We start from the raw sequence: 27,634 nt of genomic DNA on the forward strand, positions 1-27,634 counted from the left end.
AAATAATTTTGGAAACTAGATATTGCTATTTAAAGATGTATAATCATGACTTGGCCTAGTAGAGAAAGAAATTTGATTCGCTTTCCCAACTGTAGGTATGAAAGTGACTTCACTATTGATAACCAGTCTTCTCAATGTTGCCTAATTACAAAGTGTGATAGTATTTTTCATCCAAAGGAATATGAGCTTTTTGTCAGGAAATGATTTTTCTGGTTTGACTTGATGCACATAATTTATAAAGTAAATGCAGAAGGATCTTAAAACATTTTTTCCTATATTTGAGGCAAACACTGAAGTGTTGATTTACTTAAGATTTTAGAAGAGATGTTATTCATCACAAAGGGAAAATGTTATACCAGCTAAAAATACATACTTATTTTTATTACTACTATTGACTTTAAGGGTTGCTTCCTATTGGTGTGGTGGTATTAGTTTATATACATATTAACAATGTATAAAAAGTGCCATATCTTTTGCACTTCTTTCTGATGAGTTTTCTTCCTGCTTTCTTATGTATTAAGTCATGCAGGGAATTGTAATAATTTTGACTATGGATGTCAATCTACTATTAAAGAACCTTTCCAAATATCCATAGGGAAAGGATCAATATATATAAGTACAAGGAAAAACTGGAAACCTGGAGGAACCTTGAAGGTAGATTAAAAAAACACACATTTCCAGGAGAAACACCAGTATCTGTATAAACACAAAGAAGAAACAGTGAACGCACAAAAGTGTGAGCAAAAATTTAGTTGAAAAAGGAGGAATTTAAAGACCTCCTGGACAAATAATATAAAATGAAGCGGAATCCAAAGTGCAAGAGAAGAGGCTGCCCAGTGAGTCCTCACTGCGTGCCAGATGCACAAAAAATTTGGTATGTAGAACTACAAGTGTGTCAAGGCCATAAGATTTTAACATCTAACAAAGTGAATTAGAAGAGAAGAAAATTAAAGATGTCAAATTAAAAAACACTAACATAACCAGTATTTGCCAGATCTAGAAGAAATACTAAATACATGTTTTTCTATTTTTAATTATCAGCAGTGTTGTTGCTGATACTGACTTTATCTTATTTAAGGGAGTTACCTAACTTTCTGGTTCCCTAAATGAATTTATTGTCTTAGTATATTACAGTTTTCAAACCTTATTTATTTGCCTCTGAACAGGCAACAGATATAATTTTAAATTATTGTGAGTTAGTTTTATTATCCAGTTGAAATTATTCTGAAGTATATTTTTAAATGAAAGTGACAGCTTTAAAGTGTTTTGGGGGAGGAAATTAAAGTTGTACGTTTGAGTTAAGACAACCAAGAGCTCTGTCATGCTGCGGGTGTAATTCAGGACATCTAGGAATGAAATCTGTTCTTAAAAGAATTGATGGTAGTTTTAGGTTAGCATATAAAATCACGGAGCTGGTGCTCAGCTGAATACTTGGCAGCTTATAGATGTTACTGTCATGTAAGTTACACTAGACACAGAGTGTGCACCGCTGTGGATAAACAACAACAGGCACAGACGAAAAAGGCAGAATCCAAATGCAGACATGCAGGATGCCAACTGCTCCCCCTTTCCCTTCCCCAAGATGCCTTGTAACTAGTGTGGGGAACCTGCTTTTAAACAGATTTACAGAGGTTAATTGGGCTGGGATATTTTAGATTATGTTACACATTAATGAAAATGCTGATTTTGAGCTGTCATGACTCCAGTGCTTTTTATACTGTGATAATTATTTTAAAACTTTGTCTTCTGTGTTGTTGAAAACATCTTGGCAGAAAGCCTGTGTGACCTGATTAAACCTATGAATTGTCAGCTGTGATCTATGGTTCTCAGATGAGGTTGCTGACTGGGCATCACTTAGGAAGTTCTTGATTTAAAAGCAAAATTAGATTGAGACTACTGTGCCCAACCATTTCAGTGATACATTTTTAATACTCTATTTAGGGTCTCGATTTCACAGTTTGTGGGCAATTGCTTAACAAATTCATTCACAAATATATATTTTTAAAGCATAGCTAATTACCTCATGATGTATGAATTTCTCCCCCTGAAATTACACAATGGAAACTCCCATCTAATCCTGTTTGTTTTCTAATTTTTGGATATAGTTTGTGAATTACCCCATGGGATTTTAAATTCTGTTCTTCCAACCATGCAGAGAAACAATAACTACCTTTAGATGCATTTGTTTTATATCCTTGGAATTATTTTTTTCCTTTCTCAAAATCCCAAGTTGTTTACCCCTTCCCATTTTATGCTTAAATCCTTAAAATTTGGGAAGATTAATATTAGCATATTCTGAGAAGCCAGGGTTACCTTTTTCCAGGGATCCAATCTAGGATAAATTGAGAGAGGGTAATGTAGAAATTCTGGGATGCATGTAAATATTCTCTCAAAAAGGATTTTCATACTTATGATTATTGATAAATGTGAACAAAGAAATTCTCAGCATGAATTGTAGTACACTAATGTTGTTTGATCATTTTCTCAAATAAAATACTCACACTATTTGTCCTATTTCTCGCTTCTTTTCTGTCTCTCTCTTTCCTTGAAGGTCTCAGCATCAGAGGAGCCCAGGAGGAGGACCCTCCCGATCCCCAGCTAATGAGACTGGACAATATGCTTTTGGCAGAAGGGGTTTCAGGTCCTGAGAAAGGTGGGGGATCGGCGGCAGCAGCTGCAGCCGCGGCAGCCTCTGGAGGTTCTTCAGATAACTCTATTGAACACTCAGATTACAGAGCCAAATTGACCCAGATCAGACAAATCTATCACACAGAACTGGAGAAATATGAACAGGTCAGCAGCCGCCACTCTCATAGTCCTGCACAAACCCTCTATTGCTCTTCTATTAGACTGCGCTAACCAATTCTAAGGGCTGTGAGGGGTAGGTGTTAACACAAAAAGCAAAACAAATAAGGTCAATGCAAAAACCCAAGTGAATTACTGGGTTCATGAAATGAAGTCCCTTTGAGATTTCGGAGGTGAAGCTAAACCTATTATATCCCATCTATTTGTTTCAGTTTTGTTCATCCCTCACATTCACATGCCCCTACGACTACACCTGCAGCCATCCTTCCCCTTTAACACACTGTTTGATGCCCTTCAAAGCTCGGGATAATTCACATTTACTCCCTGGCCTTGTTCATGAGTTTTAACAGCTTTAAAGGGAAGCTCTGCCTAGTGAGCTCTTCCTCCTATGCCATGAGCTCCAGAACCCTTCCAGGAATTAACTGTTATGGATCAGGCCAGACTAGAGTGGAGGGAGGTACCATCACAAAGTAAGCAGGTTCCGGTCTTTCTCACTGAAGATGAGACTCCCAGGATAGTGATAGGTACCATGGGGCAGGGAGTACTCTGCATTGTGCGCTAAATTCCTTAGTAGATGGAGGCTGTGGATTAAAAATGCTGTCCTCAGGAATTATATTACCAAACTTCATTGAATTTAAAGTATCTTTGATTTTAAGATGTGTCATTGTTGATGTACCACCAAGAAAAAAGTTAATCCTACCCAGATGAACTATAACACACTGTTGACTGTGAAATGCTTCTCGACTTCACAGAGATGTTAAAAGGTGGGAGAAAATAAGCCTTAGATTCAACAAAGTCAGGTAAAATGTTGGTAGTTCATTTTACTTTAGTTGTTAGTTGAAACCTAAAAACCTGTTTAGTTAGTTTGAACAAGTTTACACTAGCAGGTAATTAAAAAAAAGCATTATTATGAAATACTTAAACGTACCACCAAGTAAAGAGAATGTTGTTATGTTGAATCCTATGAAATGGCCAAGTTTTTAGGTCAAAAACAGTTGTGTACTGGCAATTTTATAGGGCTCACCCTAAAATAAGGCACTGCCTAGACACTCATCACCCAGATACATAATGTCAGTATTATCAGTCTTATTTTTGTCTCTCTCTCTCTCTCTCTCTCATCCACACACACACACACACACATGCGCGCGCGCATGCGCGCACACATACACAAACACACACTTTGTTTTGGTTTTGGTGGAGTATTTCAAAGAAGTCTTAAGCATCATAACCATTTCACCCAGAAATACTTCACTGCACAGTCAGGTACTAATTAAAGTCTAAACACTTTAGTGTGATGTGGGCATCCTGGCCAGTTTTATTACTAATTTTTCTTCTGAGTTCCCTGCATAGTTTCAGTTGTATATTGTTTTTTTCATTGCCTTCTCAAATATTCTGGATATGGTGGTATTAAGCAAATATTGGATTCTGTTTCAGAGGTGAGTGTGTTTTGAGGGAGGGTAGAAAGTTTATGTAGCTTTATGTTAAAATCCAATATAAATTAATATTATAAGATACTGTCTTTTTTATCAACATAGTACTTTCTGGAGTCTCAAACTGTATCTCTAGTCTCATTTGTAGGGATAATTTTGGCGGAAGATGTGCAAATAAGAATTTTGGAAAAATTATCTTATGTATGTACATGCAAAAAAAAGGAGCTTTCTGATTTGATGTATGAATAAGTGAGAGTAAACAAAATAAGTCGTGGTTGAAAAAGTTGCCCTGAGCACAAACAGAAGAAAATGGTTCTAATTTGTAGTATAATCTTAATCGCATAACTTTATGTTAAATACATCTATACATACTTACTAAATAAATAACCACCAGTCACCTTGCATGGAAAGATCTCTAGTATTAGGGGCCAAATGGCCTGACTTTTTTGGCTGAGGAATTAAGGTGGCTCCCTTACTGTCTGCTGCCATGTTTCTTTATACCAGCTTCCTTTTTTTTCTCTCTTTAGCCCTATTGGGAGTCAGGTGAGGCTTTCATCATTCTGTGTCACCAGGGTTTTTGTTTTGTTTTGTTTTGCTTTAAGAATATACACAGGTTCTTCAAAAGCTAATCGATATAAAAAAAAAAGATAAAAAAAAAAAGTTAATCGATAGTATGTATTTTTGGATTTTTTTGGATTAAACATATTGGGAAATAATAAGTTTTAATTCATTTTAATAATTCATTTTAATAATGAATCTTAACGTATGTCTTGATATATTCAGTAACCTAATAAAAATAATTTAAAAATATATTTCCTTGCTCATTTTTGACACTATCTGAAGGAAAAATACAGACATGAAATCACTGTAGTTTTATGGACAAATAAATAGATGGAGTACGATGACTGGTTGGCTGAATAACAGAAGTTTATAAATTTTCTTCCGTAGGTTCTGAATTGTTTTAGGAACAGTGTAGCAGCATTTAATTCTCTTGAGTTGTCTTTGGGGCTGACTTTTATAACTCTCCTCTCTGTAGTTCCTAAGTTACTAGATCAGTGAATTTTGACGGCAGATAATTGTTTTTTTTACAGTCTTTGGGATACAGGTTGTAGGCTTTATCTGGGATAGACCTTCCAGGGGTATGCTTTGGAGCTACTAAGAGGGCTAAGCAGAAGTGAGATGAAAGGGTGGCATTTCCAAGATAGGTGGCATTATAATTTCCATTTTATAGATGAGAAAATGAGACTCAGGTTGAATGATTTGCCCAATGTCACACATTTGTTTGGTGTCAGAATTAGGTACTAAAATCAGTTTCTGACAATATGCCTTCCTTTTCCATTCAATTGTGCTGCTATATATATAGAATTGGAAAATAATTCAGCACGTTCTGGTTTTCTCTCATTTGCCCATGTTGACTTGCATTTAGAATGGGATCAGGGAAAAGATGGAAAAAACAACTATCTTAATGACATTCCAGAAATTATATTTTTCCTCCTAAAAGTGAACATGGGTATTCTGAGTGACAGAAGCTTATTAATAATAGGAAGGATATACATGTTAAGGTGGTGGCATCATCAGAAAATTGTGTTGAGTCCTTTACTGAAAGAAAGAAACTACATTGGAATCTTAGAGCTATTCACTCTACTGTGTTTTGCAATGAAGCTGTAATGAAAATGTATCTGAAGCCTGTTTAGATTTAGATTGCCATAAAATTAACAAACACTACCACTGCAGTAAATTAAAGTACCTTATAAACACAGCCACATTTACAAAGCTAAGCAGACTAAAGCTACAGTTTGAGCAAAATTAAATCCAAGCAGCAAGGCTCAGATTTATATGTGTGTTTTAGGAATGGTATGGTCTTTAAAATCTCATCCTTATTTTCCTCCAGAAAATGTCCTTTGACCTTTTGTCTTCATTACATAGGCTTAGATATAAAGACTTTTTATGATAACCATCTAGATTCACTTATAGACACTTTTGAAATATTAGGCATTCAATATATATAGAAAAAGGTTCTTGAATATTACTACCACCCAAAATAAATCAAAACTATTTCTCTTTTCTTTTTGTTAATCCTTACACCCAACAGGAATATGTGATTTTCCAAAGTTTGCAGTAACTCTTATAATACTTTTTTGGGGGTGCATTGCTTCTCTCTTTAGGAAAAAAAAATAACTGGTTCCTTCTTTGTCTTTTTGTTGATTAACAGGTTTTGAACAATGCATTTACTATACTTTTCAAACACACTCTCAAGATTAAAGGCCCAACTATTAGAATAAGTGAATTCCTGCTGAACTTGAGCCAGGTGTCCTGGGAACCCTGTTTTTAAAAATTGAAGGCCTTCTCACTTCCTCTACCTCTCTACCAAAGGGAGGTGGACACGTTGGTTTTTGCAAATGAAATTTGACCTAGACATTTGTTCTCAGTTAAAAAGAAAAAGATATATCACACCCTGTGCAGCTCTCCCACTTTGCTTGTACCAGAAGAAATGCTTGTACACAGGCAGTTCACTTTATAATTTACAGCTGCTATAGTAGAGATGACATATTGAAAGCTATCTACTATAATTATATTGAAATACATTTTTGCTGAAGGCAAAAGTGTTGTAAGGGTTCCAACCCTCCCCAAGCATCTGGGAACCTGCTTTCTGAGTTCACAGATGTCTTTTGAATTCACCTCAAATCAGGTGAAGCATTGGAGCCAAGCACACACACCGGATGTAGTCAAGACCAATCAGGTACCATTTAGCTACTAGATGACTTTCAGACTACAGTGAATTAATTGCTGGGGGAATGGAGAATGAGTGTGGAACCTAAACCATTGTAAAGCATGTCCTTGTGCTTTTTGAGGATCTCAACATTATGTGCTTAGATTTGCTGGCAAAATCTCCTTTGCTTGTAAAGGAGTTTTATTTTTATCAGGTTAAAAGATGCTGATGTTATTACATTAGAGGTTGTATAGCTCAAAAACTCCTAATCCCATTTTGCTATTTGTTCTTAAGAGTTAAGCAGGAAAAAAAAAAAAAAAAAAAAAGAGTTAAGCAGGAAAGACAAAAGGTTACTGCTATCTGATGGAAACTTTATATTTCATTTTTCCAAACAAGGCTTTGTCATTCACTTCTCCAAGGGAAGAGTTTTACTTCTTGTCGGCTTTCATGCTGGGTCTTTTTCTTGGCTGAAAGTGTGTTTGAGTGTTCCCTTTTCTCCTCTAAGTTTCTACTTTGTTAGTTCTACATATCGAATGTATCTTTGACCACAAACTTGATTAATAAAATGAATTGTTTTATATTTGAATATTCTTTTGTTTTCAACTTCTGTTTGCAGTATTCAGGCAATGGGCAGGCCTGATATATTAAGTATTAGGTAATCAGAGTAGGGACTGCTTGAAGAATAGCTAACATATACAAAATATGAATTTCATGTAATTGCCATTTTCATCGTCAATAACTGCCATTTATTAAGTATTAATTATGTCCTAGACTCTGTGCAAAGAACTTAACATATATAATATCCTCCTTACGAAAGCCTCATGAGATAGGCTCCTAAATCATGTAATTAGGTAAGAGTTGTTGAGATACAGTAGATATTTCGTCTTTGTGGCTGTTCCTTACTCATATTGGTCTCATTCTACTTGGCTTAGAAAAAAATCTTTAAATGTTGACTTTTATCCTAAAACAAGAAGAATTTATTGATTTAATAAGCATTCCATAAATACAAAATCTATGATATTGGACTAGAATTACTTACAAGGTTATAAAGACATCTAGAAAATGGATGCATGCAAATTTGAGAGCCAGTAACTGGTAATAGAGATTCATTCTTTCTTTGAAAAGTAGATTTTAAAATGGGGGTATCATGATCCTCTGATGGTTACAAAAAACCAATTCAGTTTTTAGATCTGATCACTGACCCATTTTAAAGCTTCCTCTAAAATTAGTGCTTGTTCATTGTCTGATTTTATATGGTTACATTCAGTGATGTGAATTTACAGGCAAGAAAGGGGTTGAATCTTAAATTCACAATGAAAACACCATCACAAAACAGATGAAACTTCAATAAAGTTAAACCTGAAAACTTTGACTGTAAATTAAATATGTGCAGGTATCGAGGAGACAGTTTCACTAGCCAGCAAATATCATTAAAAACATTATCATAAATCAGATATTTCAGATCTTCAGTTGGTTTTGGATTTTTAAGGAGAAAGGAACAAATAGCAAAGAGGAAGTCTCATAAGAGTTGATTGAAAATATTTTTCAGATGAAGCTTTTCATACTTTATGTTCATTTAACTATGTTGTTGCTGTGTGTTTTAAAACACAAACAAAAATGCAGCCTAGATAGTTTTCCACAGCTGGATTAAAAGAAAAAGAGTTTTGTGCCATAACTTTAAATCAGGTAGTTTAAGGAATCAAGACTCTCATTTCCTGAATATTCCAATTATACCAAGGTGTTTCTGCATGCGTATTGTGGACATTGACCAGAAAAATTTTAACTGATAATATCACCTGGAAAAATAATAAGGCAATGAAAAATTTCTCCAATGTCTATTTTAATAGTATAGTCTTATAGGTGTAACAGAGGTTGTGATAAATGTTTGAAGTGAACATCCAACATTATAAATGGCATTGGTGCTAGTAAGTGGTTGGGTGGCCCTTCAAAAACAACTCTGCAATCATTTGATTATTCTTACTGCATTTATATGTTTAAAAAATGTATACCTTTTAAGGAATAGAAGATGAGGCAGTACTGTGCTCTGCTGTGAAACTGGTACAGATGATGCTGTAAATGAGGCTGTAATTTACTTTCAGTGGTATAAAGGAAAAAAATCACTTTGCCTAAAGTGTATGCATCTTTCTTAAGGGTGTACCCAGATTTTAATTATCTAAATGTAAATACTTAACGAATTTTACTTAGAGTAATGAGCTAAAGTGCACACTACATAAATGAGATGTTCTAATTAATCATGTATGAACTACTGTTTTAAAGAAAAGCTATGTGAATTCTGTGAATGTTGGGCTATTGCCAAATTGCTAATCAGCATTTGCATTCATAGATGAGTTCACTTAATAAGTTGTGAGACATTCAGCAAATGTTTTAGGAAATTATGAATTTTTAGATGCAGAAACTTTTTGCTTTTAACCCTTTTTTTCCTACATGCTTCCTAGAAACCACAGGCAAACACTTTCTGGAGTGATTAAAATGCAGCCAAAGAAAAACTTAAGAGAGCTAACATATCATTCACACAGGAGTTTTGAATTATTTATCAAGATGCATGTTACCATAATGTAACGCTAATGTAATGTGAGCGCTAGGTTTTCAGGAATTTGCAGTGTTATATGTGCAAACTAAAAATGCTTCCATAATCCAGTACGGTGGTTCTCAAACTTTTTGGTCTTAAAACCTAGAATCTTAAAAGTTATTAGAGACCCCTAAGAGCTTTTATTTGGTGGATTATATCTGTCAGCATTTATTATAAGAGAAATTGAAACTGAAAAAAATTAAAAGCATTTACTAATTAATCTTAAAATAATACATCTTTATGTATTAATCTAAATAATATTTTTGTAAAAACCTGTATTTTCCCCAGAACCTCAGCATCTATTGAGAATAATGACATTGTTTTTTACATTCTTGCAAACTCTTTAATGTTGTGCTCAGTAGAAGTCACCTGGATCTTACATGTGCTTCTGCAGTAAGTCTGTTGTAATGTGGTTGAAATATACAAAGAACACCTGGATCTGACCTCACACAAATATGTCATTGGAAAAGGCAAGAGTGTATGGTAATAGCCTTTTCAGATAGCTGTGGATTTTCTTCTTTGATAATACACCAAAACTTGACAAGTTGTAATTTCTTAAATGTTAGTTATAATGCAAGTTTGAAATCATATCATTTAATTCTTTGTACTCTGTTTCTTTAAAATCCATTGGTCTAATATGCAGTTCGAATGGATCTTCTACCTGTGCATGTTTTTGTAACATCATGCATTGGTCACTTGGAAAATACTGGTTCACCTGAGTTATGGACATCTTCATCTTATAGTACCAAAATATATTGATTAGTACCAACACCATGCTAGTCAGAAAGTCTGCTGGGAAACTGTGAAGCTTACAATGGTGGATGAAAGTTTTCCAAAATTCTAATTTTCACTTGAAAACTCCTATTTTGTTATGATACACATTACTGTCAGCTCTTTTACTTGACATGACAGGCACAATTTTTTTTTTTTTTTTTTTGAGAGGACATCTGCCAGATACCCAAGTCTGAATAATTATAATTTGTTGCTTTTGCTTTTTGGTGTTCTATGAAAAAAGCAGCTTTAGCTCACAAAGTCACACAAGTACTTTTTCTCAAGATAACTATCCATTGATATGCAGTAGAAGTGCTTTTTATTTGTTTCCCATTTTGTTGCACAGAATATTCTGGACATAGTGAAGAATTGAGATGTTATAAAATGAATAATTTTTCTTGCTTCACCAAGGACATTCATAAATGGAACTGTCTTTTTGTGTGTTTGTGCGAATGCGTGGTGGTGAAGAATTAAAAAAAATCAAAGATGACTTAGTATGTGGTTACCCAAAGAGTTTTTCTTAGCACATTGGTCCCCAAGATACCATAGAGCTGTGCTGTCCAATATGGTTGCCACTAGCCATGGATAGTTGTTGAGCACTTGAAATCTGGCTAGTATGAATTGAGATGTGCTGTAAATGTAAAATACACATTGGATTAGAAAGTGTACCTCCCAAAATAATGTAACATACCTCATTAACCATGTTTTTAAAATATTGATTATGTGTTGAAATGTTAATAGTTTTCATATATTGGGTTAAATAAAAATATTTTAAAAATTAATTTCACCTGATTCTTTTTATTTTTTTTTTGAGGTGGCTACTAAGGTTTTATTTTGTTTTGTTTTGTTTTAATTTCATATGTGGCCTTGCAATGTATTTCTTTTGGACAGCACTACTCTAGAGAAAAGAGATTTTGTATCTAAATTTATTTGGGAAAAGTTGGCTATCCCATTCCCTCTTAAAGACTTATTCTGCACATTGCCATGTAGGTATCAAGGAGTCTTGCAAAAGCAAACAAAAATCTTTAAAAATTTTGGTTAACATTTTCCAAACATACTGTATTTTTGGACCATGTATTAACATTCTCTGAAACTAGCTATAGAAGTACATACTTTCTGATTCCAATGTGGGGACATTGTTCTAGTCTAATTTTCTTTATTTTATTGATAAGAAAATGGAGGACTAGAGTTTGTCAAATTATATAATTTTGAAATCTTATGAACATCTTAGAGAAAGTGCAAGAAAAAAACATATATATATATTTCTTGGCAGGGTGACCACTTGTTTTCAGTTTGGCATAAAGTAGTGCAAGTAATATAATGGGGGACAATCTTTATTTTTATTTTGGTTTTCTTAAAGATAGAAAGAACTTCTGGTTTTAGAGCTACATAGTTCCTTAACATTTTACTGTGTCATAACCTAGGACAATAATTCTTAGCCCTTTTTAGTTATAAACTGGCTAAGAATCTGAAAAAATAAAACTCCACAGGTTGTCCCTCTAGGTGGGTGGTATACATGTACACACAACTTGGATAAGATTTCAGGAAGTCCTAGACACTCTAAACTTATCCATGGACCACAAGTGAAGAATTCTTCACATATAGTTCAGGGATAATGTACTTATATGTGTTAATCAACATTACTCTCAAATTGTAATACAACAGCTGACTAGTCGGTATATGTTCATTGGATGCCTACTGTCTGTCTATACTGCACAATCCTAAACTCTGAAGAATCCTGTAAGTGTAACATAGGGTCACTACTCACTTAAATTGCTTAAGACTTAAAACACATAGGAGAGGAAAAAAAAGCACCTTTAAAAAAGCACCCTTTAACTGACAAGCAAGACTCATTTTACCTCACCTTAGAAACATTTATAGCAAAGCCCCAGAAAGCTTAGAGTAACTAAAACACCCAGTACACACCCAGTGTACTTACTGGAAAGGTTAGTTCTCTAATGAGCAGTTAGAAAACCATCATGTGCTGTATGGGAGCAATGTTCAGGATATCTGTAGGGAAGTGGACATTATTATAGCTACAAACTATGTCTTGCTGTGACCAGTGACTCTTCTGTTCTCTTGCCCTACCAGGGGCATTTGTGCAGTAAGATACAGAATCTCTCCATCTTGCCTTTTTAATGAAAATGCCAAAAGATGTTCTTTTTAATCAAGGGTATAGACTGATGCTTTATTTACTAGAGCAGTAGTAGATTTCAGTGTAGACCCCATTACTTGGTTTTATCAATCTAAAAAAAATATAGGTGAACTGAAAGAGGAGTTGAGGGTTGTTAACTTAAAAGTTTGAGACCCAAATCTGATCCTTGTTTTCCTGCTGCACCTCCCCTGAAGAATTGAACTGCTTTTCCCATCTTCCACAGATAGCTTATATCTACTGATGAGGCCCACACCACAGCTAAATTATTCCGGGACATTGGCATGCCTAGTATCCAAGGCTCTTTACATACTAACATGGACCTGAATCCCTTCTCTTTCTCCACATACTCTCTCTCATCCTCTCAACTTACTACATATCATATTTCTAGAGTTTGCCTGGTATCTAGCATTCTTCCTAATTTCCACCTTTATCCACCTTTCAAAAATCCAACCCATTCTTAAAGCCCAGATATCAGCTTTGTGCAGTGGTAGTATCATAGTCAATGAGGTTTATCCAAGGCACGATTATTGCTAATTAAAGCCCAGATCTCACTCTGCCATAAAGCCTGATGTGATCTCTACCTCCAAATGAGAATACTTCCTCCTTGGAACTTAAGAAACATTCATATCTTCCTGTGACACTTTACACAGACTGCCTCGTTTGAGAATTCTCTTTTTTTATATATTTTATCATACTAAAGACCAAGTACACATCTTGCTCATTTCTCTATACCTAAATAGCATCGGGAAGAGTTCGCATTCCATAGTCCTTCAGTAAACATTGGCTGAATAAATGTAAAACCCCAGAGAAGAATAGGAAGTGGTTAGTATTAACAATACACATATATTCATATTTATACATAGGAGTTGGTAGAGCCTATCCTCCAATGGGAAAACCTCATTTTGCAACTGGGAAAAGGGTGGCTAAAAGGACAATTGAGTGCTCTGCCTCCTTTGCATGTTGGGCCATTCATAGTCTCAGAATTCTTGGTGCCCCATCTAACTACCACTGCCATTTGACAAGTGTCTTGGTTTCCATTTTACTCTACCCACTGCATAATCCATTGGCAATTGCAAATGAGATAGAAATTTAGATGTTAATGTTTGAGTGTGATAATATAAAATACCGGATTCCTAAGGAGTGACTTTTTTCCCCCTTTACAGGCATGTAATGAATTCACCACACACGTGATGAACCTTCTCCGAGAGCAGAGTAGAACACGTCCCATTTCCCCAAAAGAGATTGAAAGAATGGTGGGCATCATCCATCGAAAATTTAGTTCCATTCAGATGCAGCTCAAACAAAGCACTTGTGAAGCAGTTATGATTTTAAGATCAAGATTCCTTGATGCCAGGTATGTGAAGCCACAAATCCTTGTGTGGCTTTTTAAATTTTTTTTTATTTTTTTATTTTTTTATTTTTTATTTTATTTTATTTTTTTATTTTTTTATTTTTTATTTTATTTTATTTTTTTTGCTTTTTTTCTTTACCTCTTTCACTCCTTGTATATTATTTTCTGTAAAACTGGCCAGTTGGTCTTAGAGTCTTCTTTAATTTGGCTATAAGGGTTCTTCTCTACAATGGATAGATAATTCACCACATGGTGCCTGCACTGTGAATCCTCCTTTTGTCTGAATACTGTTTTTCTAAATCAAGGAAGAAAGCTTATCAGTTTCTTCTGTAAGGATGAAAATTTCCCTTTTATTTGAAACTTCTGCCAAGTTTTGCAGGAGTTAACAATTGTGTATGGTGTGTTGGAGATACCGGATGATGTAACAGAAATGTCAAGCTCCTACTATCTGTTGCCTCTGCAAGGATGCCTCTTGGGCATTGCTAAAACTTGTTATTGGTCTTCAGCTTTAGAAAGGAGTGTTTTTTTTTTTTATGATAAGTTCTATTTTTATTTATTTTTTAAAGAATTTTTTAAAAATTTTATTAAAATTCAATTTGCCAACATATACCATAACACTTAGTGCTCATCTCATTAAGTGCCTTCCTTAGTGCCCGTCACCCAGTTGCCCCATCGCCCCACCTACCTCCCCTTCTGCAATCCTTTGTTTGTTTCCCAGAGTTAGAAGTCTCTCATGGTTTGTCTTTGTCTCTAATTTTTCCCCACTCAGGTTCCCCCCTTCCCTCATGATCCCTTTCATGATTTTGTATATTCCTCATATGAGTGAAATAATATAATTGTCCTTCTCTATTTGACTTACTTGACTCAACATAATACCCTCCAGTTCCATCCTGGAAAGGGGTTTCTGTTTTGTTTTGCTTTCTCTCCCTTGCAATCTGACAAAGGTGATAAATCTAAATTTTACAATATTGAAGAAAATAATGAAGCTCACTTCTCAACTGGAAAACAAGGTGTGTGGGACAGTGTTTATGCCAGAGCTCCTCCTTCGAGCCAAACAGAGAAACATATGCCATCTAAAGATACTATACCATTCTCCCAGTTAAGGAAAGCCTTGTATCATTTTTGGTTCCTCCTTCTTCCACACTGAATTAGTCACCAGAACTCGCCAATGCTTGGTTTTCAGCCTTTCCCATATTCACTCTTTCTTTCCACCCTTACACTACTCTGTCCATCCTTCTGTATGTCTGGCACAGTTCCCTCTTGTGTCTCCTCCCTCCAGTCTCAGACCTTTTCTCACCCCTTCTCCACACCCCTTCTCCAGTTCTACAGCATCCCTGTGCTGCCCTCATTGCTTTGCTTAAAAACCACAATAGCTTTTCAGTGCTGAATAACTCACATACACACTTACTTAACCTAGCGTTTAAGACCTTCTGTGACCTGTTCCTGACTGAATTACTTCTTTGTTGTTAAGTTTCTTTGAAGTTTTATTCTATTTTAAAAATCCCAAGCTCACTATGGAAAATCGGAAAATCTATAGACTAGAAAGATACAGGATAAAAGACAACCACATTTTTGCTACCTAAAGGAACAAAACACTGTGAATGTGTTAGGTTATTTCCTTCTGTTTTGGGGGCTTTTAAAAAAAAATGTTGTGATGGTACAATATGCATGATTTGGTTTGATTTTTAAAACATTTACCATGAGGGGATCCCTGGGTGGCTCAGCGGTTTGGCGTCTGCCTTGGGCTCAGGGCATGATCCTGGGGTCCCGGGATCGGGTCCCATGTTGGGCTCCCTGCGTGGAGCCTGCTTCTCCCTCTGCCTGTGTCTCTGCTTCTCTCTCTCTCTCTCTCTCTCACACTCTCTCTCTGTGTCTCTCATGAATAAATAAAATCTTAAAAAAAAATTTACCATGAATAAACATTTTTATATAATATAAGCTCTAATTTTAAATGTCAGTGGTTGAAGTCTACCAAATGGATATATGATAATTAATTTACCTAGCTATTCCTCCATTTTCAAGCATTTAAGTTGTCCCTACTAATTCCCATTATAATTTCTTTCTTCTTTCTTACCTTCCTTTCTTCCTTTCTGCTATAAGTATTTACTTATGCTGAAGATTATAAAAGTAAACAAGATAGGTTAACATATTTGCCCCAGTTGAGCTTACATTGTACTTAGGGAAATAGATAATCACAAGTAAACACATACAGGCATACCTTAGAGATGATGCAGGTTTGGTTCTAGACCACCGCAGTAAAGTGAGTATTGCAATAAAATGAATCAAATGGATTTTTTGGCTTCCCGGTGCATATGGAAGTTATGTTTAGTTAGGTATACGATAGCATTTTGTCTAAAAGAAAATGTACATACCTTAATTCAAAAACACTTTATTTGCTAAAAAATGCTAACCATCATCTGAGTAAATTACAATCTTCTTGCTGGTGGAGGGTCTTGCCTCAGAATTGATGCTACTCACTGATCAGGGTGGTGATTGCTAAAAGCTAGGGTGGCTGGGACAATTTCTTAAGACAATAGTGAAGTTTGCTGCGTGATTGATTGTTCACAGTTTATCTATAGCATGTAATGCCTTTTGATAGCATTTTACTCACAGTAGAGCTTCTTACAAAATTGGAACCAGCCTTCTCAAGCCCTGCTGCTGATTATCAACTAAGTTAATGTAATATCCTAATCTTTTGTTGTCATTTCAACCATCTTCACCAAGAGTAGATTCCATCTCAAGAAATCACTTTCTTGACTCATCCATAAGAAGCAACTCCAGATCTGTTGAAGTTTTATCATGAGATTGTAGCAATTCAGCCCACTTCGGGCTCCACTTCTAATTCTAACTCCCTTGCTATTCCCACCACATCTGCAGTAACTTCCTCCACAAAAAAAGTCATTACGAAGGTTGGAATCAACTTCTCTTAACCTCCTGTTAATGTTGGTATTTTGATCTCTTCTATGAATCATGAATGTTCATAATGGCCTCAGAATGGTAAATCCTTTCCAGAAGGTTTTCAACTTACTTTGCCCAGATCCACCAGAGGAATCACCATCTCTGGTAGCTATATCTTTACAAAAAAAATTTTTTTTTTAAGATTGTATTTATTGGGCAGCCCTGGTGGCTTAGCGGTTTAGTGCCACCTTCAGCCCAGGGCCTGATCCTGGAGACCTGGGATCGAGTCCCATGTCGGGCTCCCTGCATGGATCCTGCTTCTCCCTCTGCCTATGTCTCTGCCTCTCTCTGTGTGTGTCTCTCATGAATACAGAAATAAAATATTTTTTAAAAATTGTTTTATTTATTTATGAGAGACACAGAGAGAGAGGCAGAGACAGAGGCAGAGGGAGAAGCAGGCTTCCCCGCAGGACTCAATCCCAGGACCCCAGGATCACAACCTGACCCAAAGGCAGGTGCTCAAGCACTAAGCCACCCAGGTGCCCCTACAAAATGTATTTCTTAAATAATAAGACTTGAAAGTTAAAATTGTGCCTTGATCCACAGGCTGCAGAATGGATGTTGTGTTAGCAGGCATTGTGAAAATATAATCTCATTATCCATCTCCATCATTGCTCTTGGGTAACCAGGTGCATTGTCAACGAGCAGTAATATTTTGAAAGCAATCTTATTTTCCTGAGCAGTAGGTCTTAACAGTGAACTTAAGATACTCAGTAAACCATGTTGTAAACAGATGTGCTGTCATCTAGGCTTTGTTGTTCCATTGGCAGAGCGCAGGCAGAGTAGATTTAGCATAACTCTTAAGGGCCTTATGATCTTTGGAATGGTCGGTGAGCATAGCTGTATTAGTCCCTAGTGAGAGAGCCAGCTTGTTCTTTGAAGCTTTGAAGCCAGACATTGACTTCTCCTCTCTAGCTATGAAAGTCCTAGATGGCATCTTCTTCCAATATAAGACTGTTTTGTCTATACTGAAAATCTGCTGTTTAGTGTAGTCACCTTCATTAATGATCTTAGCTAGCTCTTCTGGATAACTTGCTGAAACTTGTACATCAGCATTTGCTGCTATACCTTGCACTTTTATATTATGGAGGTGGCTTCTTTCCTTAAACCTCATGAACCAACCCATACTAGCTTCCGACTTTTTTTTCTGCAGCTTCCTCATCTCTCTTAGCCTTCCCAGAATTGAAAAGTGTTAGGGCCTTGCTCTAGATTAGGCTTTGACTTAAGAGAATATGTTTGGTCTGTTTGATCTTCTATCCAGACCACTAAAACTTTTTCCATCAGCAATAAGGTTGTTTTCACTTTCTTATTATTCATGTGTTTATTGGAGTAACATTTTCAATTTCCTTCAAGAACTTTTCCTTTGCAATCACAACTTGGTTGACTGGCTTAAGTGGCCTAGTTTTTGGCCTTTTACCAAGCTTAATGAAGACATACCTTCCTCACTAAGCTTAATCATTTCTAGCTTTTGATTTCAAGTGAGAGATGTACAACTCATCCTTTCACCTGAACACTTAGAGAACATTGTAGGATTATTAACTGACCTAATATCAATATTGTTATGTCTCAGGGAATAGGAAGGCCTGAGGAGATGGAGAGAGACGGGGGAAGGCTGGTTGGTGGAACAGTCCAAACACACACATTTATTAAGTTTGCTTAGATGGGCATGATCCTTGGCACCCCAAAACAATAACAATAGTAACATCAAAGATCACTGATCACAGATCACCATAACAAATATAATGATAAAATAAACGTTTGAAATATTATAAGAATTATCAGAATGTGACACAGAGACACCAAATGAACAAACGTTGGTAATATGGCTTTGATAGATTTGCTCAATGCAGGACTGCCACAAACCTTCAGTTTGTGAAAATTGCAGTATCTGTGAAGCACAGTAAAATGAGGTATGCCTGTGCACTGTAGTATTCTATTCAATTATGCAATGAAATGTAACAAGATGATAAGTGCTGTGAAGAAAATAAAACAAGATAATAGGCAAGATAATGATGGAAAGAGGATACTTTTAAATAGATTTTTATGGAAACTAGTATTTCAGTGAAAATCTTTATGCATTGAAACTTTGTGATCTTTCAGATTATTTCCTAATGATTAATGCTCAGAATTGGAATCATTAGATCAAAGTTTAAACATTTTTAATGTTCTCATTATATCATTAAATTGTTCTTTCCTATGCAAAATGAAAATCCCTCTTGGTCTTACCTGTTTCCTCTGACTAGAACCACTACCATCCCTTACCTCCTCCTCTCTCAACTCCCATCCCTGGCCTTCCACAGTAAACCCTGTTCTCCCAACCCCATCCCCAACGTGGTCACCACTGATGAGTTGTCATATGTGAGGGTGTCCAGCGTGGAGCCTGGAATGGTGCAAGTGCTCGTGTTGGTTGATTTCATGAGACCTTGTTCATTCTTCCAGGCCTAGTCTAACTGCTCTCTTTTTAGGAAGCTTACTTAAATTACTCCACTGGATTGGTCCTTGCCTTTTCTCCAGTACTGAAACTACATTGTTACAGTTCTCTACACCAGACTTCATTCAGACCACCTTTATTATGGCTTTCCAGGAACATTTCTTCCCTTCCCTAGGAAGCCACATTGTCATTGAAAGCAACTGCCAAGTCTTGAACATTTATAATCCCCACAATTCCAGCAAGCTTCTTAAATGTAATAAGCTACAAAAGGTAACTTATTGACTAACTAGATGAATGAATATTTCTACTTCATACTTTTCATAGCTCAAGTCAGAGAGTTAAGGTAGTGTCAAAATGTCAAAAAACCAAACCAAAACAAAACAAAAACATTTCAAAATTGTTTATCAACTTTGAGTATTTTAATAAAAAATATTATGTAACAAAGATATTTAAAAGCACCTCCTTCAGAAAGAAATCCTTCCTAACTGTTACTATCCTTATTTCTGCTGATATTTCCCCATTCTTGTCAATATGGGTGCTTTATTTTTTATTACATAACTGCATCATAATGTACATACCTAAATGATTTATTTTTCTTCCAAGAGGAGGAATTAACAAGTCAGAGTAAGCAGAGGCAGAATGAGAAGGTGACAGAGCTTGGAACAGAGTCCCTTCTTCCACAGAGACTGCTTTTAGTGATACTGTGATGCTGATGGAATGCAGCCCTGCGACTGAGGCTCCATGAGGCACAGCAACTGGGACTGAGCCCATGGCCTGAGGCACAGCCACTTAGACTGTGCTAAACCCTGGGGGAAAGAAACTTAGGGGGATGTTTAATGGACATTTTCTACAGAATGTTTTTCTTTTTTTTTTTTTTTTACAGAATGTTTTTCTAAAAAATAAATAAAGTGTAACACCAAGTTGTTCTGTGTTATGCCTTCAAGTGAATGCAAACACTGAGCTTTGGTTCTGTCTATTTTTGTAGTGCCTTTTAGCAAGCCCTCCACACTGAGAAGGCAAGGTGTCTGCTCTAGGCAAACATGCCCATTCAGATACATGATTTTCTTGCTCACTCTAGCTTCTCATAAGGCCACACTCACAGTTTCTTGGTAATTGGACAAGTTGAAGCATGTACCTGCATGAAACATTTAAGAATAAATTTGCATAGATCCCTCTGCTCTTCTAGTGGAAGGACTCTAGTTGTTTGGACATAACCAGACTATCTGGGGTGAGGTATTTTGTTCTGCTCCTAAATCTGTTCTCTGAGGTTTTTCAGTGTTTACTAAAACCTTTCCTAGGCACAGTCAACAAATGAGCTAAACTTATGTTCCTGTTCATTCCTCCTTTCATTTCCCAAAGAAATGCTCTTGTGTCATCTACTCCAGTATAGCCTCAGTCTTCTGCTGGACTCCGTGGTTTATTTTTGTTTGTTATTATTTAAAGATCTAATTGGTTTTATTCAACCATTCAGGAACTGAGCAAAGAAGGGCTCTCTGGACTCCATGTTTAGACTTCACATGCTTACATATGATGAAATGGAGTGGAATGGTTGGCTGGGGGAGTGAGGATTAGAACATATCTGAGGGCACAGCCATCACTCGGCTTCAGCCTATGACTGGCTTCTGAGAATGTGGGACTTGTGTGACTGATCTTCCAAGTTTTCCTAAGAAGCCAGAAACTTAGATTTTCAGGGGTAGGTCATTACTGTATGGTCTTCACAGATATGATCTGTGGGCCAGGTAATTATCTGTAGATTTTACAGTTTCAATACCTATTCTAGACCTGTTCCATCCTACTCACCCACACACACCTACTCATCAGAGCGTACCTATTCAAAGTGCCCCCAGGCCAGAGGAATGTGTGACTGCTGCAAAAATCCCAACTGCTGTTCTTGGTGTCTTTCTTTCCCTTTCCTTCCCTCCCTTTCTTTCCTCACCACCTCCTCCATTTAATTCATCATCACATCCTATTGATTTTAATACCTAAGTAGATGTTGAATCTCTTCTTCATTCTTTAGGAAACTACTGATGGTTTAACCTTCCAAAAAATTATTGAAATTAGGAAATTTCAAGACTCGTAACTTGAGGTGTTTTGATCAGACCTAGATTTCTTACTCCCTTCACTCTCCCTTAATATTGAGACATAGATCACATACTTAACCTGCGATGTTAGTGACATCATTTAATCTCATAGGGTCTACACATTTTACAACTGCATGTACTGACTCTTTCCTGAGTATAGGATATCACAAGTGAGAAGATCATTAAATTATTTGGAGGACAGCATTAAGAAAATTATTTGGGGAAGTGTTTCCTAGTTACTGGAGGATCTACTTTAAAGTGAAATCTGATAAATGCTAATTTTCAGGCTGGAATTCTTTAAAATTGTAATAACAAAACCCAAATATAAATAACATTTTTGCTATTTGAAATAAATTGTTAGTAAATATTTGATATTCTGCCTCTGCCACCCTTTTCCCAGTAAAAACAAAGAAAATTTCCTCCCCTACTCTTTCCCTTGTGAGCAAATCATGCCTTAGTCCAGATAGTTGCTTAAGCAGAAAAATTTAGAAATTCTTAATGTATTTTTTCCTTCTCTTCTTCACCCACTGTCCCCATCCAATCCATCACCAAGTCCTATTGTTTTTACCTTTCAGATAAATCTTGAATCATTTTATTTCCATTACTCTTACCCTATGCCAGGTTACCATCATCTTTCAATTTGAACATTGCAGTCGTCCCCTTAAATGTCTACAATTCTTTTCATGCCCTCCTCCAACTATTCTCAGCTGTCAGAATGATCTTTTTGGAACATAAAGCCTTTAATAGCTTCCTACTATACTTAAATCCAAAAATTCTTATGGATCCGTTAAGCCTGTATATATATATAATCCAGCTCCTGCCAGTCCTTTCATACGCAACTCACACATTCTCTGATTTTTACTGTGTTCCAGTCTCCTCTGCTCCTTTGAACTTTACAAGCTCGTTTCTGTTTCAAGACCACTTTCTCTGCTCATTCTTCTTCCCCTCTACTCTTTGTCTGACTAATGCCTACACATTCTCCAGATCTCACATTAAATGTCACTCCTTCAAGGAAACCTTTCCTGACTCTGTAATCTATGTTAAGTTTCCTCTATAGTTTTGTTATACTTTTCCTTCATGACACTTGATATGGTTATACTTTGTATTTATTTATTTCCATGATACATGTCTAATGGCTTTCTCCACCTAACTTTCTACTTTCTCCCTTAACCCTCCAATCTCCTATAAACTCTCTGGTAGATCTTACCTGTTTTGTTCCAACGGAATCTTCATTGAGTACCTATAACTCATTAGATCCTTGTTGAACAAATTAAAGAATCAAGTTAATTGTACTTCACATTCTTGTATTTTTAGTAATCCTACCTCTTAAAATGAGTTGAATAGTGCTTTGGAGGATGCCAAGAGCATAACTGTGATATTGTTGTGTAAATCAGGCCTTAAGAATGTTTAAAAATAGAAATCTAATTTGTTGATATAATTCTAATCAATATATCCCTCTTTGGTTAAGGCTGATTATAACTATAATTTTCTTTTGGTTCTTGCCATAGACGGAAAAGGCGTAACTTCAGTAAACAGGCCACAGAAATCTTGAATGAATATTTTTACTCACACCTCAGTAACCCCTACCCCAGTGAAGAAGCCAAAGAAGAGCTGGCCAAGAAATGCAGCATCACAGTGTCACAGGTGAGAGGATACCATGGGTCTGTCTCGTTTCCCTACTGATATAGGAACCCTATTCTTCAGACTTATACCAAATTTCAGATCCATGTGTTCCATTATCAAGGAAGATAAAAGGAAAATACAGATATTTCCATATTTTTATGCAAGCTTTTAAAGCTTAGGTAATTTTTTTTTAATCCTACATGGCAAAGAATCTAGATAATTACCCACAACCCCAGTGTAAATCTTCTATAGAGAGGACGTAAACATGCCATGGGGAGAGAGGGACACGGTTTATACTTAAGTGACTCTTCAGTAAATGGCATATAGTCCTGCTTCCCCTGATTTAGATGACTGACCTAAGCTTCTACCAGTGAGAAACCAATTTATTTGTTGCCGAAAGGAAATTTAATATAACTCTTTGGTGAAAGCTTTGAGAAATTCACTAAGTCTTTTCTTAGTAACCATGCTATGATATTCGTCCCAAGGATTTCTTTACTTCCTTGTTATTCATTAAAAAGAATTAAGTTTATACCTGTCACTGATTTTTAGTTGTTGTTTTTTTTAACATTTCTTTGTAATAAATTGTAGCCCTGAAATTAGCTGTCATCTTCTAACAAAAATACATTTAATTTAGGCAGATAGATAGGTATTTAGATTGAGGATTGGAGACAAATAAACAACTGTAATTCCTTATAAAATAAGTATATTTTACTGGCATTAGCTCTAAAATCAAATTTTATTTAAACACTCATACTGTTTATAGATTGACATCAGGATAGCTTTTCTTTATAGCATGCAAATGTGATAATTACCAACCAGCTATTGCAATGGAACTTATGGAAAAGCTAACTATTGGCAGAAATTTCAGTGTTCCCTGTTGGTCATGGGACACAAAAATTTTAAAGTGGTTTCTAAATAAATACTCCTACTATACATCTGAAGTCCAAGATATTAAAGAATCCCCTTCAGATTCCACTGAAAATGTTATATCAGTATTTTAAGTCATTGTTCTTTAAGGGATTAGAGTCTGGGTTTGAGAGGATTTCCAGCTTCTGTTTTGGCATTACTTCCCATAAAACCTCTAGATTTTCTTAGATTTCTAGAACAATCTTAGATTTATAATTAAGCTGTCATTTAAGAGTTAATGTCATTCTCTTATGAAATAGTGGCTTACCTTGATTCCTGTTGCTCAATTTGAATTGAAATATAGTTGATTTGAGTTACCAATTTGTGAAGACATATAGAGTGTGTTATAGAATACTCATTGCCACTTGAACTTTTAAGGAACAGTATAATATGCTGGGTCAGACAGGGAAGATGAAATTAAGTATTTTTCTGGTGTGTGCATTTCCCCTGAATATTAGTGAAAGGATCTGGCTCATGCTAAATGCCAGTTGATGATGCCAAGCCCAGTTTTCCAGCTCTCACAACAGCTCTCTGACTTTAGAATTCAAATATTTGCAGGTCCAATTTCATTAAAGTGTTTTCATGCTTGTTTCTTTTTTACTTCTATAACAGTTACCTTTGGAGAGTAACACAGATTGTATACTTTTTTATTTTTTTTGAAAGCAATACGATCGTGGCTTTTCATTAGTGTACTACTAGCATTTTGTGTGTCATGTAGGACTTGCCTAATACATGCTGTGTAATAAGTGGGAGAAAAGTTTCCTTCTAACTGCTCTAAACCAGGGAGGTTTTGCTCTGTTTCTAATATAGGCTAGGAACACATTACTTATTTTTTTTAAGTACATTCTTGTATTTATTTCACTTATTTTCTGATAGAAAAACAGCTTTGCTAGGTTTAAAAAGTTTTTTTGGTAATTGCTTGGGACATAAAAATAATAGAGACTTAGTCTATCTATAAAGCAGACTTGCTGACCTTTTTTTCCTCCCAGTTCAGCCTTTCAAATGCAGAATTTCAGGAATCAGTTTAAGCATTAAATTGTGACAATTTCCTTCCCTCTTTACCCTTTTCCTGCCTAAAGAAGTTAATTTCCCCTCTACAACTCTCCTCCTACACATCTCTGAAATAGGAACAATGATGTTATCATTTTAAGTATTACACATCAGTTGGCTGCTAGCCTTATAAATTAGCGCCCTGTTGTTTAAGTTTGTTTAGAAGTGAAAGCAGAGAATGTTCCAGACCTGACAGGTTAACTCCTTTTTAAAGAGAAAAAGCATTGTTTAAAATATACATCATACTAAAATATAATTAAATTTAAAATCCAGAAATTGTTCATATACAAAGCTAACTTAAAAAAATTGAAAACAGGCAACTGTAGCAACAATATTTTTGTAGATTTAGGGTATATGAAACTGATTTATTCCTTATTGCTTGAAAGACTTTAAAATAATAAGTTAAAATAAGTAACGAACTTTCAGAAGAAAATGTAAGGAAATATTTTTAGTACTTGGAAGGTAGGAAAAAATTTCTTAAAAAGAACATAAAAAGTAGGGGTGCCTGGGTGGCTCAGTCAGTTAAGTGTCTGCCTTCGGCTCAGGTCATGATCCCAGGGTTCTGGGATCCAGCCCCACATCAGGCTCCCTGCTTCTCTGGGGAGCCTGCTTCTTCCTCTCCCTCTACCCTTTCCCCTGCTTGTGCACTCCCTCCCTCTCTCCCTCTCTCTCTCTCTCTCTCTCTCAAATATATAAATAAAATCTTTTTTAAAAAAGAACATACAAAGTATAAGCAACAAAGGAAAAGATTGATAAATTCAGTGGTAAAATCTTTATCAAAGTACTTAATAAAGGTTGAAACATCAACATGATATAACCATTTTGGTCAAGACTGGATCAGGTAAGAATCATCTGTAGATATTAAATCTAGGGGGAGGGACACCTGGGTGGTTCAGCGTTTTAGCACCTGCTTTCGGCCCAGGGTGTGATCCTGGAGTCCCAGGATCGAGTCCCACATCGGGCTCCCTGCATGGAGCCTGCTTCTCCCTCTGCCTGTGTCTCTGCCCCCCACCCCGTAAATAAATCTTAAAAAAGAAAATAAATCTAGGGGGAAATTTTGATGACAATGATCTTAAAGTGGCTCTCCACAGGCCCTTTGTTAGTTGCAATGGTTTAAAAAAAAAGAAAAAAGCAATTATAGAGTAGAGAAATGGAACAAAATCCTAATCAGGTGATTAGAAGCAACATCACCAAAGAGGGACAGGTGGACATTGTGTGTAGTGTTTCATCTAAGAATGTACCCTGAATCTAATCACTAGAAAGCATCAGACAAACAAAATGAGGAGTGTTCTGTTAAGGAAAAAGGGGGAATGGAAGCAATATTCTTTAAACATGTCAAAGAAAGGCCATGGAAATGTTTCACAATAAAAGAGGATAGAGACATGACAAATAAACTCAATACCTGACCCTAGACTAGATCTTGTACTGAAGGGGAAAAAGTACCATAAAGGATATTGGGTTAAATTTATTAAGTCAATTATAATTTATAATTGTACTATAGTTATATAAGAGCTTATCTCTGATCTTAGGGAATACACACTGATTTATGTAGGGATAAAGGACCATGATGTATATAATTTACTCTCATATGTTCAGGAAGAAAATGTGTGTGTATGGGTGTTTATATATGTGTGCATGTATGTATGTAAACATAGACACAAACATGTATAAACAGAGAGAGAGTGTGCATGCATGAGTGCACACAGATGATCAAACAAATGGGGCAGAATGTTTAGTAAAAGGTGAATATGAGTAAAAGGCATACACAGATGTTCTTTGTACTGTTTTTATTTTTGCAACTTTTTTTTGCAAGTTTGAAATAATTTCCAATAAAATATTTTTTAAAATGTGAAGACAGCTCACAGACCACAAGAAAGTATTTATAAGTGTATAAGCAAGATTAAAAGCCCAAATACATAAGGAATTCCTACAAATTATTATTTTTTTTAAGATTTATTTATTTATTTATTTATTTATTTATTTATTTATTTATTTATGATAGACACAGAGAGAGAGAGGCAGAGACACAGGAGGAGGGAGAAGCAGGCTCCATGCCGGGAGCCCGACGTGGAACTCAATCCTGGGGCTCCAGGATCACGCCCTGGGCCAAAGGCAGGCGCTAAACCGCTGAGCCACCCAATTCCTACAAATTATTAAGAAAAAAAGAACATATTTGAAAAATAGGCAAAAGACACAAACAAGGACCTCACAAAAGAAATCTAAATAGTCAATTATATGAGAAGATCCTTCTTATTAATAATCAGGAAAATGTGATTCAAGAACTGTGATGAAATAACATTTTACATTACTCAGATTGTGGCAGAAAAATCCTAAATTTGACCATACCGAGTCCACACATTGTTGGCAAGAATATACAGTAGCAGGAACTCTTACATATTCTTGGTAAGAATGTAAATGGATATAGCATAGCCACTTTAAAAAACTTTTGGCATTATCTTATAAATTTGAATATACATATACCATTCAATCCATAATTTCACCTCTAAGTGAAATTGCTCTAGAAAACTTCTTATGAAAAAAAAAAAAGAAAACTTCTTGTGTATGTATTTCAGAGACATCTTAAGAGCATTCATTGTAACATTGTTTGAAATGGCAAAAAAAACTTGAAATAAGACAGTTGTCCATTGATTGGGGGAAATGGATAAATCCATTGCAGTATAATCCCATAACAGGTTACTATATAGCCATGAAAAAGGATGATCTGCAACTACATATACTCAGTTTGAGTGAATCTTAGAAACATAGTAATAAT

The 27,634-nt window shown here is 35.7% G+C and overlaps 1 protein-coding gene and 1 pseudogene across 4 annotated transcripts in view; both read left to right on the forward strand.

Moving 5' to 3' along the window:
• PBX3 (PBX homeobox 3) overlaps positions 1 to 27,634 on the forward strand; it is a 231,105-nt gene that overhangs the window by 174,771 nt on the left and 28,700 nt on the right. For all 4 annotated transcript variants that reach the window (XM_077850693.1, XM_077850691.1, XM_077850695.1 and 1 more), the window contains exons 3-5: positions 2,552 to 2,793; positions 13,625 to 13,815; positions 22,791 to 22,926. In XM_077850693.1, the coding sequence (XP_077706819.1) occupies positions 2,552 to 2,793; positions 13,625 to 13,815; positions 22,791 to 22,926 (569 nt within the window). The remainder of the gene's footprint in view (positions 1 to 2,551; positions 2,794 to 13,624; positions 13,816 to 22,790; positions 22,927 to 27,634) is intronic.
• LOC144287258 (U4 spliceosomal RNA) lies at positions 12,935 to 13,001 on the forward strand (annotated as a pseudogene).

Source organism: Canis aureus, chromosome 16 (assembly GCF_053574225.1).
Source record: "Canis aureus isolate CA01 chromosome 16, VMU_Caureus_v.1.0, whole genome shotgun sequence".
Taxonomy (NCBI): domain Eukaryota; kingdom Metazoa; phylum Chordata; class Mammalia; order Carnivora; family Canidae; genus Canis; species Canis aureus.